Genomic DNA, 12,650 nt, shown 5'->3' on the forward strand with positions numbered 1-12,650 from the left:
CTTAAGGATAGGTAGCCCATCATCAGCAGCAGCAATTTCATTCACCTTCTCCACCACCGGATGCGGGAAGGCGGCGTATTGATTTACTGCTTGGTCATATATGGCTTCGGTATCTACATTGTATAAAGGGAAGTTGGATGGCGGGACGCCTTTCTCAACGAACCCTAGACCAAGCAGGAAGCCAGCCCGTTCCCCATCCTCGTGAGAAGCGTTGAGGGCTGCGCTCATCGCATCGTCGTAGAATGTCTCTGAGAAGACACGATGCACAACCTACAAAAGAAAATATACAAATCATTCTATGTACAAAGGAAAGCGTAAAGACATGAAAGCTTACCTGAGGCAACGCCTCTCGAAGAAGCCATTCCTTGGCAACCAGGGCTTGGGTACAGGCGCGTTCGGCTTCGCTTTTATTGAGGTTGGCAAGTTGCACTTCCTTTGCAGCAGCCTCTTCAACGCCCTTAAGCTTCCGCTCGGTGTGGTCAAGCACGCCCCTCTGGTCCAGGATCTCTTGGAGCTTCTTGGCATCTTCCATGGCCAAGGCATCATGAGCACGTTGGAGAGCCTCTAATTTGGCCTTGAGCTCCTCGTTCTCCACGCGTAAAGGCTCAGCAACGGCCTCAGCCTTGGTGGCCCTCTCGGTTGCGTTCCTCGCAGTCTCCTTAGCCAGCCGAAGCTGTTCGTTAACAGCTTGGGCAGCCTTGGAGCGGGCCTCGAGTCGCGCTTGAACCTCAACCTCGAGGGCCTTGAAGGCCTTCTCCTTCTCCGCAGCAGCTGCGGCCAACTTTTGGTTCTCCTCCCGAAGAGCACGCGCTTGAGATACTTCCTTGGCGCGAGCTGCTTTCAACTTGTCGTTTTCACGACAAAGCAGCTCGACGCGCGGCTGCATCCGGGCCTGGAGAACCCGAAGCTCATTGGTTAGCCTACCCTCCTGGTAGCTAGCCATGGCTTCCCCCAACGCACCATGGGGAGCAGCGTGGCGAGCCCATTCCACGCACTCCACAGGGGTACGAAGGGTTGTTCCTCGGCGTATGTTCCATCGCGGAACATACACTTCATTGGAATCCGACACTGCAAAAAACAAAAAAGCAGTTAGGAAAAGATGATAAAAAATAAAAGTGAAAAAGGGCCAAAGGAACCCTACGCACCTGTAGGGTCTATAACAGGCCGATAACCGCCGAACCCATCACCTGAACCCAAAGGAAACCCATCCAAAAGGTCAGGCAGATGGGAAGGTGGCAAAGATTGGCGAGTACTCCCATGCGTACCTGATGGGCCGGCCGTCGGTGCCGGTGGCGGGGGCATGGTGGCAGCCGCCGCAGTCGCTGCCCGCAGAATCCGCGGCAAAAGTAACCGCCGGCTCTGTGAAGGATGCTGTAAAAATCGCACTCACAGCCGGCGGTGACGTCAACTCGGCTGGAACAGTCGGCTCAGAATGAGCAACTGAACCAGCGGAAGCAGGCGCAGGCGCCTGGGTCGACGCCTCAGGTAGGCTGACCAAGCCTACCGTCATTGGCGGAGAGGTAGTACTCGGCCCCTCACCCTGGAATGCGCCAAGAAGAAAAGTGTTAAAAGACTTGGAAGATTAAACTACGAAGATAAAAGCCTAAGAGTTGTACTTACGGGTTTTCTTGAGCTTGAACGTACGGACGGGCGGGGACGAACCCGATGGAGCCGGTTTCTTGATGCCGGTCACCGTCGTCGTCATCGGTTCTCCGGAGGTAATAGTCGTAGCCTCCGGAACAGTGGTCTTCTCACCACCGGGGTTCCCCGCCAACTCTTCACTATCTGACTCGGTGTCAGATAGAAGCACCGGATCAGCTGTGGAGGCCACCTTCTCCTTCCCTTTCCCGATGGCAGCCCTCCTCTTCCGCACTAACGGAGGACCATCTGCGGATTCCTCAGAAGAAGACAGCATGTAAGGAATCCCAGCAGCGGGTACAGCACTGAGGGGTGGAGGAGAAAATAACGCCTTACCTGGCCGCCGGTGGCTCAGGATCTCGTGGCCCAGCGGATAGACCTCCACAAACCGATCCGCTGTTTGCTCCAGGATGGGCAACTCGTTCTCGTCAAGAGCACGAGTACCCACCCGCACGGGACCGTCAGCTTCCCGCGGGTACAGGAGCGACTCCAAATTGTTCCCCTCTGAAAGAAAAGAAACAGTTAGAAGACAAACTCATATCAGCAAGAAAGACTAAGACATACCATAAGGAGTAGAGTTCAAACCGTATTCGAGAAGGATGGGAACCTGAGACGCCTCCTTCCATACCCGGCTCATCCCCAGCATCACCATCCCGGACTCCGCAAACCGGTAAACCGGAGATTGGACCCGGGATATCTTCGCAAACCATTCCGCCTCCTGTTAGTTGGTGGCGTGGTGGCTCGGAATGGCTTGGCCATTTTTAAACTTCATGGCAATAGGGACGGCGCTGGCAGAAATGTAGAAGAATTCCCGCTTCCACAATCGGAGACTGCGCTCGGTGGCGCAAATCTTCAAACCCTTAATCCGGGTTGTCAGGGTGTACCACCCCTGGATGCACCTCCAAGTATAGAAGGTCATCAGGCGGTCCACATAGGGCTCAATGCCCAAAATCCGGCACACCCACTCGAAGTGGCGAATCTTGGCAATCGCCATGGGGTGCAACTCGGTCAAATGCACACCGTGCCTCTCCAGGACACGGTAAACAAACTTTGTCAATGGGAACCTAAGATTCCTATAGACAAAGAATGAAGCATATACCCCGATCTTGCCACTGGGGGCATCGTACAAGGTCTGATGGGGTTCAGGAAACTCAGGCTCGAGAGGATCGAGCATGAACTTCCTAACAACATACCGGTACTGATCGCCGGGCAGAGCACACTGGCACTCGCCAGCAGTACTCTTATCATCGACTACAGCTTCAGTATCATGTGAAGACATATTGCAAAGGAAGAAGAAACGATTTCGGAGGAATGCTCAACTGAATAAGAGTATTCACCAGAAATCGCCTTAGAGATGAAAGAGAAGTGAAGATGTGAATTACAAATGACCCTCTTCCCCTTTATATAGTGATCGCAATTAATGCGGTGAATTTAATGCGAAGGAGAGAGAAATCGAAGGTGCAATGAAACTATGACGCGTGGCAAAAAGCTAGCTGGCAACAGCTGTAAAAAGTACGCGTGCCAGAAATTTCGCGGCCACGCGCCCGAAAAATCGCGCCCACGCGCCTGAAAAAGCGTCTGAAACGACCATGTACTGTCACGTCACCATAACTTCCTGCACGTCCTGACACAGTCAGAAGAAACCGTCGCACGACGTTTCAGATGTTTGGACTGTTCTTATCCTCACCAACCTTTCGAATTTCAAAATTCAAAATTCAAAAAGATCATAAAGTAGGCGGGAAAATACCCCCCTTACCTTGGCAAACAAGTAACAGTAAGACGGATGCGGGTACAGTGTAAAGGCAAAACCCTTCACATACCTAGCACCAGCATGGAATTAAAGCCAAGAACCTTGGCGAACAAGTAACCGTAAGACGGGTGCGGGTAGAGTGTAAAGGCAAAACCCTTCACATACCTAGCACCCGCAGGGAATTAAAGCCAAGAAAACCTTGGCGAACAAGTAACCGTAAGACGGATGCGGGTACAGTGTAAAGGCAAAACCCTTCACATACCTAGCACCCGCAGGGAATTGAAGCCAAGTACCTCGGCAACCAAGTAACTATAAGACGGGTGCGGATACAGTGTAAAGGCAAAACCCTTCACAAACCTAGCACCCGCAGGGAATTGACGCCAGGAATACCTTGGAAGTAAAATAACCGTAAGACGAGCGCAGGTACAGTGGTAAGACAAAACCCTTCACATACCTAGCGCTCCGCTGGGAATTGAAACCAAGAAGGATCTTCTGGGCAATGCTTGCGGAAACGGAAATAACATCCCCGCATGGCGGGAACGTCGAGAACTACGTTGTTCGAAGCTCCAGGATGGAATTGGTGGTCTTAACATAATTGATCACTATGTTCAAAACCACCAAAACCTCAAGGAGAATCCACACAAGTGGGACTCAACGCTCCTGACGTGCGAGGAGATTACAGCATACCCGCATCATACCCAAAGACCAAGCAGGAAACTCGGGCATTTCTGCAAGTGACAAGGACTTCCGCGGGAAGAATCCCCATGGAAAACCTTAGAAAAACCCTTTTCAAAACCCTCTGCTTAAGTCCAAAAGTTCACCTCACTTTATTAAACACTCATGAGAAGAACATTGGACTGGGGGGACTTGAAGAGGTAGGTCCCAACAAAGCCCAGTTGGACCCGCAAGACTCACCTAAAAGAGGGACGTCTGCGCAGAAACCAACTGGATCCGCAGGACCAACCATGCTCAGAGACGTGACGTCCTTACGCGCAGTACGCAAGCTGGTCCCGCAGGAAATGCCTCCCGATGGTGAAGGACTCCGCCTGTTCCCGCAGCCTCGGATACAAGCCATCAGGGAAGGCCACCCGCGCAGCAAGGCTACACGCACAAGGCACTTAGCTCTCAATCACTCAGTGTCACCTGAAGGAATGAGCGAAGCCGGGAACAATCCCGCACAAGGGCGGGAGGGGGAATACTCCCGCCCAAATAAGCCAGTCCGTACGATACAGGAAGATCTTCTGTACTGTACCTGACGAGGTATGGGAAAAAGATCTGACTAAAGATACGACAGCTTATTGACAACAGTATGGCGAGCAGCATGCTCCTGCACTGTATGTCACTATTAGCCGCTGCCTACTCACCAACTACTGCCATACCACGTGCGTAGCCGTCAGTTGGTGGAACAGGAATAGTATACAGCAGGCCTGGTCACTATCAGCCGCTACCTACCCACCAACTACCAGCAGGGCACGTGCGTAGGCTACTGTTGGTGGAACAGGAACACTGTTGCAGCCGGCCATACCTCTTTGGAAACCTACCTTCGGCTATAAATACCACAAATGGTGTGACCATCTCATCTTATCATATCTTACTACATTATCATCATATTATACCTGATATCTGCTCTAGCAATCTCTTAATATACTTTTATATTTAAAGAGCAATCTAGTCTGATTCTCACGCCGGAGGGTGGTCACAAGGAGGAACCCCCCCCCCCCCCCTTCTCAGTGACGAGCTCACGGTGTCTGTTTTGCAGGTTATCAGAAGAACCATCTTCCAAGGGTCTAACCTCTCGTGGGAAACATCTATCTAACCCCCAGGTTACCAGTAATCTGCCCGGGGTCCGGTTAGTGTTTCTTCAGCATCCCATGTATTACCAAGCTCCAAACAGATTAATATGCACATGAGTATGTGATAGTGCATATATAACAGGTTGTGCTGATAACTATCATAATTACTGCTGCAATAACAATATAAAAGATTTATTTATCCAATACATGGGAAGAAATACAGAATTCTTGTTTTAAAATCTCAACAGGAGCATCACTTACAATTAGTACCAATAAGATGTTAACGCATATTCTGCATAAGTGTCTCAAATCTAAAATGCAAATTTGACAACGATTTGTTGAACTATAACATCGTCTAATATATTCTATTTACAATATCAATTAAGAACTTAAGAGGTAACTTCTACAATATCCAATTTGGTTGGAAGACGACTGTGGAATAACCATACCTTGTTTTGAGATTCGGTAGAGAGCAATCAATGGTGTGAGGGACGGGAACTAGGGCTTTGTTTATGTTTTGAATGTTATGGAAGAGGAAAAAACAAAACCGAATAATCTATATACATATTTATTGTTTGGGTATTTAATGAAATTGGTCGTTTGGTTTGTATGGTAAAAGAGAGTTTGCTTATCTAATGACTTGGGTTCGAGTCTGGTATTGCCAACTTTTTTTTTCCGACGTATTTTTGACGCAAATTATGTTTGTGTCGGAAATTCTAACACCTTTCCGACGCAATATGATTTTGTTTTCGTTTTTTGAGGTTCGAACGTTGTTTTTCTTGTCCATTTTTTGCATAACTTCATTATCATTATACATGAAATACTTTTACTTCACAAACACAAACTTATACATATTATATATTTACGACCATACGTATGTTCCATCAGAACCTATAACTTACAATAGTCATTTATAATTTTATAAATAATCTAATATTGTTGTTCGCTTTTCGATGTTCAGACGTGTTTCCTTCTTTTACACGACTTCATTATACATGAAATACTTTTACTTCACAAACTCATACATATTATAAGTCAATGTATGTACATATGTGTGTGCCATTAGAGCATTTAACTTAGAACGACCTATTCATAATTCTACAAGTATAACTATAATGTTACAAACGTGTGTACGCAACTGTATAATATGTATGAGTTAGGGAACTAAAAGTACTCCCCGTACGAAGAAATTATACAAAATATGAATGAAAAAACAACGTTGGAGCCTCATTAAGCGAAAAACAAATTCAAGTCGTCGGAAATGCGTAGCAATGTGTGGTGACTTGCTACACATTTTCTACAAAATTAATGTTAGTCGGAAATGCATCAGAACTTACGTTATTAACTTTGCTAATGTTTTAGTAAAATACAAAATTAAAATGCTGCGTCGGAAATGTGTCAGAATTTCCGACACATTTCTGACATAATTTGTGTTATCATTTACTTACCGTATTAACAAAAAAAAAACAAAATACAAAGGCTAAATGATGCGTCGGAAATGCGCCAGAAATTCCGACATATTTCCGATGCAGTTTTATTATTATTTAGATTAACATATTAAAAAAATTTTAATTAGAAGATTAAGTTGTTGTGTACGAATTGTGTCGGAAAATCCGACACATTTCCGACGCCTTTTTATTATTATTTAGATTAACATATTAAAAAAAATTTTAATTAGAAGATTAAGTTGTTGTGTAGAAATTCCGACGCAAAAATTTGCGTCACAAATTTTCGTAGCAAAGATACCCATTTTCTAGTAGTGCTTATCAGCTCATTTACTACCTATTTAATTAGTTTACAACTTGATTATAACCCATTTCCAACCCATCGACATGTTTGGGCAATAGGTTACGTTAGTCCTGATCGGATAATTAGATTACATATATTTTAAGTGTGTCAGAATGGAGTTAGTGTTGACGTTTTTCATACGAATAAACATTGTGTGGTGCTTATACATTACTTCAACTCGCCAATCTAACTTAAAAGTTTTATGGTTTTCACCTGTAAAACATACATAGCTCATATTAAGTCTAGTTTGTCATAAGAAAATATAGTGTTTAATTAAATGATTTGAACCAATCATTTATTTTAATTTTATAATATAACGTGAGGAACTCTTTTGTTAATTCTAGAGGTAAGCACTACATGCATGTAGGTAAAGAACCACACGTCAATGTAATTTCTAAACATGCAAAAGTCATGTTATCGAAATATGAATACAAATATAGTTGTAGCTCCATTAATCGTTATCATATAGTGAACTAGTTTATTCATATTTATATATATTAGGAGTAAACAATTATAATGTTAAAAGATACAAGGGTGATGCTTTTAGAAGCGCATGTGATGGTCTTCTTTATAACTTTTTTTGTGTTGTTTGGATGTAATCAATGTAAGTTCTCATTAACTTACCAACATATTGTGTCGAGTATTTTAAATAAAACATCACAGTTATTATTTATTTATTTATTTATTTATAGATTTAATTGTATGTTTATTTATTTATTTATTTATTTATTTATTTACTCCCAGGAATATATGAACAAAGTGGCATTATAGTATTCGGAGTTTCACCGCCAAAAGGTTGTTCAGTACACTGTATTGAAGCTGGTGCTCATTTTTGTTAGTAACACAATTGATTGGAAGTGTTACTTGTCTAAAGATGATTGCATGAAATATTGTTTAGCTTCTAGGAAAAGTTGTTGCTAATCTAAGTGAAAACGAGTGTGGTGATTTGTAAACGTGACATAAGAGTCGTGCTCAATAAATAACTGAGTGTATTAAAAATTAATTAATTATATAATAAAAAAATTGTATCTTTAGTCTACATTATGTTTGACCGGCATGACTTTCTTCAAGTGTTTGTGTTTATGTGTGCACGCGCACACAAACATTACATGGTGTGTATATATAACCTAATATGGGGAAAGCAAATATGAGGCTGTTTTGATTAAACCTTAAAATAAATTTTAATGTCACTTCATCAATTTCGTCGGGTGTATCATTGTGATAATCGTATTCCGGAATGAAAATTGAAATCAAATATATATCTTATTAAAACATTTTGGTCCAGTCCACCATATTCTCGCCGCCGTGACAAACCAACTAAAATACTGGTGAGTTAAGATTCTTACTTCTGTGCTATTGAATGTTTTGAGCTGGTTACTGAAGATCAATCCTTGTAGAATTTACAAATTATAAAACCTAAATCTTCGGAGTCAAACAGATTCTATCTTGTTTACCAAGAAATCTGCAGTTTGCTTCTCTAGATTCTATATAATCAACTGAAACATTACTTAGAATTTTGTTTAGGTTTTTTTGATTGATTGTTTGTTTTTCTGGATTAGGGTTTCAATTCGGTTCATACATTATGACCGGAATTAGGTTTCTGATCTCACGCCGGATGTATAACTCTTGCCCGAAATCGAGCAATCATGTTAAGGACACAATAAGACCATCTTTCACCTGCATAGGCCGTGACTATTCAACAGGTAGAAACACAAGAAGAAGTAACAACAATATGGACACAATATCACCTAGGCTGTCAAACCTTCAGTTCAAGACTACTTATCCACTTTTAGGAACTACATATACGTTGAATCATCGGTTTTATTCATCGTCTTCTGGTAATCATGGAGAAGATGTCTCAGCTTCAAGTTCTAGCGGACCAGATGCTGGTGGATTTGATGGGAACGATTTCGTTCATAAGATGAAGGAAGCTTGGAACTCGACTGTAGATGTTGCATCTCAAACGGGTGAAAAGGCTAAAGAAGCTTATGGAGAAGTGAGCCCCTATGTAGAGCAGTTACTCGATACGCATCCTTACCTTCGTGATGTTATTGTTCCGGTTAGTGGGAGCGTATTGGGAACTTTTGCAGCGTGGGTCGTGCTACCAAGAATCTTTAAAAGATTCCACAAGTACGCAACCGAAGGGCCGGGTACATACTTACAAATAGGATCATCGGGGGCCCCAGTGCCTTACGAGAAAAGCATGTGGGATGCATTAGAGGTTCCGGTTAAATACCTCATAACTTTCATGGCATTTTCACAAATGTTAGTAAGTTTAATTTTTTAGTCTACTTTTACAAATTTGTTACTATTTTTCATATTAGCTTTTAACAAGTGTTGTTTTGCCTTTCGGGTGCTTTATAGAGGGGTGATGGTAGCGCCAACAACAATTGCATCACAGTTTATAGGACCTGCTTGGAAGAGTGCTGTTATTGTTTCGTTTATATGGTTTTTGCATCGATGGAAAAAAAATGCTGTAGCACGTGCTTTGGCTATGAAGGCTGTTGAAGGTGTAATCCGGGATAGGTTGTTGCTTTTGGATAAATTATCTTCTGCTGGGTTGTTTGCTGTTGGAGGTCTGGCTTTAGCTGAAGCCTTAGGGGTGGACATTCAAACTATTTTAACTGTAGGAGGGGTTGGAGGTAACTTATAGTGCAATGTCCTATATATTTTGATATATTGAAATCTAACGAGAATTACTTTATCTTTAATATTTATAGGTATTGCAACCGCTTTGGCTGCTAGAGAAAGTCTTGGCAATGTCTTCAGTGGGTTATTAGTACAGCTTCAACAACCATTTTCAGTTGGTGATACGATAAAAGTATGTCAATAAGATTTTATGTTATTTATTTAAATTGGATTTGTTATTGTTTATTATGGGCAGTTTCTTTGAACCTTTTTCTCATCCACACAACTCGTTTTCTTAAAGGTTGGATCCGCAGAAGGTCAGGTTAAAGAGTTGGGACTCACAGCTACCATATTAGTTGTTGCGGGAAATAAGCCTATACGAGTTCCAAATACATTGTTTTCTAGTCAGGTTTGTATTAGTTTAATCTAATTTTTAATTCAATACAATTGTCACATTCTATTGTTCAAAACAAGTATTTTTTTATTAGTATTATAAATCGCATGATAACAGTTAACATCACCTGTATGACATAATTTAACTTTATGGTGTTGGTTAGGCTTGTAAACGAGCATGAACAAAGCATGCTCGTGTTTAAGTTTAACTGGACAAATGATCAGACACGAACAATTAAATGAACGGGTTTTTTTGTTCGTTCGTAAAGAAAATGACCATTTCGTTTTTGTTTAAGGTTGTTCATTAACACTAACACGGACGGTTCCAAACGAACATAGCTGAGCTAGAACTAGTTAAAAGTAACGCGAAGAACACTGCGTTGGGTCTAAAAAGTTATTAAAACTAGACTAAGCTATAATGAGGCAAAAAAAAAAATAATTAAATGAATATATTTAGGAACGGAAACGAACGAACTTAATCAAACGTAAACTAACGATCATAAACAAATTTAAATAAACGAACAAGACATGTGTTTATGTTCATTCGTTTTAATAAATTAGCATAAACAAACTTCCCGCATAACGGTTCACGAATTGTTCACTGGGTGTTCGGTTCGTATACACGCCTATTTATGGTTAAAAACTTTATGCAATGATGACGTCTCTGAATGTTCTATTGATAGGCTATTACGAACAACTCACGAGCTGAATGGCAACCCATGGTATCAAAAATTCTCGTGCAAATTGATGACTTTGAGAAAAAACCACAAATACTAGAGGAAATAAAAAGTATGATGAAATCTAATATCAATATTTTTTTGGGTCAAGAGCATCCATATTGTCATGTCTCTCCAGTTGGTTATTTCTCTCGACTTGGAGAATCTTTTTCTGAACTTAGTCTTCGATACAACCTAAAGCCAATGGTATGTTTATTTTACTCGTTAGTGATAAGTGTGACCCAAATCCAACTTATTTGCGTATAAATGTTTTCATTTTTAGTAACATTATTTGTGATTGTAGAGCAAAGACAAGTTAATTGCAGCCGAGCAGGATGTTCTTTCGCAAAGTCTTGAGATAATCAAGAAGCATGGTGCCAATGACCGTAATCAACAAGTATGTTTTTTGACTTGTTAGTGATAAAGCGTGACCTAAGTCAATTTATTTGCGTATAAATGTGTTCACTTTTTGTAACAGTATTTGTGATTGTAGAGCAATGACAAGTCAATTGCAGCAGAGCGGGAAGTTCTTCTGCAGAATCTTGAGGTAATCAAGAAGCTTCATGACAATGACTTTAACTAAGGGGCTTTGATACTTTTTGGAGTGACCCAGAATGATTGGTGAATATAGATCCTTATGTATTGGTTCATTTTGACAAATTGAGGTTTAACCGTTAAACCACTTTTCTATTACAGTCGAGCCATTTGTTCATTACTAAACCATGTGTGAAAGTTTTTGTCCCTTTGCTTGTACACAAGTCAATATGGGTTTGGGTTGAAACATTAATTGGGTTGATCCGTGAATACCTTTCTGTCAACTTATAAAAAAAGTTATATAAAATTGTGTTCCAAGTATTTTACGGAACTTATATCAGTAATGTTCTACATTTTGTATATAGATCAGTTTAGGACAGCATTATAAGCTTATGTATTTAGTTTAACCTTTTGAGTTGACCACCGTAACTCAAATCGACTTGTTCATAGATTCAAGATTTTTGTAGTAGTTATAACTTTTGTGGCACAGGGGAACAAATCCTGCTGTGAATATATGTTGTATTTCTTTATAAAGACTGGAGAACTAGAAAATGAAAGATATGCTTATGTTATTTGGTCAAACCAGAATTTTAGGTTTGAATCTAAATAAGGTTGTGTAAAACTTGGCCCGGCCCACAAAACCAAAGAGCCGAACCAGGACCTGGTATATTTGGTCCAGTTCTCGTTTGTGGAGTTTTTAAGAAACCGGTTCTTGTGTCAGTTCTCGGTACATAGTTGTCTAGTCGGGATCTAGATATAAACGTGCGTTTTCTGGCTAGATCTAAACCCACGTTTTCCGGCCATATTTAAATCAACGCAACCCTTTTTTTTCAACAGTTTTGATTGCTAGCGGTGGTCGGAGATGGTAGTTGACGGTGCTGACTGACGGTGGTGAGTAACAGAGGAGCAGTGGTGGTGGTGATGACAATTGTGACCGGCGGTGGTGGTCTACAGCTTCAAAGAAAAAGAAAGTATGATATTTTTTTCAAATGGGTAGAATTGGTTATATTTGATAATTTGAAAGGGCAATTTTGTCTTTTTAGGTGTCTTTGCATTCCAATGCTTTTAACAAATGTATAACCAAACAAGATATAGATTTTCAATAGAATTCATCAAATTTCATTTTCCATAAAAATTCTAATTTCAATTCCATTAGAATCCACGAATCAAATGCACCATGAGGTTTTGATTTCATTATATCCCTTTAATAGTTGCTTTATGTTAATTTCTTACTTCATTACTTAAGTAATTGCTCTATGGTTTAGTTAATTCCCATTAGCACTAAGTGCTTCATATCGCAAATTACTTGATTTCTTCATGTTTTTGAATTTTAATTCAGGTGTTTAACAGAGTATCAAAGCATTAAAGTTACCACGGGTTTTACCACCAGTGGGCTTTCAGGCGGGTGGA

At 41.2% G+C, this 12,650-nt stretch overlaps 1 protein-coding gene across 1 annotated transcript; it reads left to right on the top strand.

Moving 5' to 3' along the window:
* Positions 1–8,533: 8,533 nt before the first annotated feature.
* Positions 8,534–11,401, top strand: LOC143612649 (mechanosensitive ion channel protein 1, mitochondrial-like). Its single transcript, XM_077086583.1, has 7 exons — positions 8,534–9,234; positions 9,334–9,611; positions 9,690–9,790; positions 9,899–10,006; positions 10,674–10,913; positions 11,011–11,103; positions 11,200–11,401. The coding sequence occupies exons 1-7, from the start codon at positions 8,552–8,554 to the stop codon at positions 11,287–11,289; spliced, it is 1,593 nt and encodes a 530-aa protein (XP_076942698.1). The 5' UTR covers positions 8,534–8,551; the 3' UTR covers positions 11,290–11,401.
* Positions 11,402–12,650: the final 1,249 nt, after the last annotated feature.

This window comes from Bidens hawaiensis, unplaced genomic scaffold (genome assembly GCF_021521415.1).
Source record: "Bidens hawaiensis isolate Kalapana, Puna unplaced genomic scaffold, B.hawaiensis_p1.1 tig00035148_1, whole genome shotgun sequence".
NCBI lineage: Eukaryota > Viridiplantae > Streptophyta > Magnoliopsida > Asterales > Asteraceae > Bidens > Bidens hawaiensis.

Excerpts from the sequence above, each read along its gene's own strand:
- LOC143612649 (XM_077086583.1), top strand. The coding sequence starts at position 8,552 with ATGACCGGAATTAGGTTTCTGATCTCACGCCGGATGTATAACTCTTGC. Across the intron at positions 9,235-9,333 it reads TTCATGGCATTTTCACAAAT|AGGGGTGATGGTAGCGCCAA; the intron begins GTTAGTAAGTTT and ends GGTGCTTTATAG. Across the intron at positions 11,104-11,199 it reads CCAATGACCGTAATCAACAA|AGCAATGACAAGTCAATTGC; the intron begins GTATGTTTTTTG and ends TTGTGATTGTAG.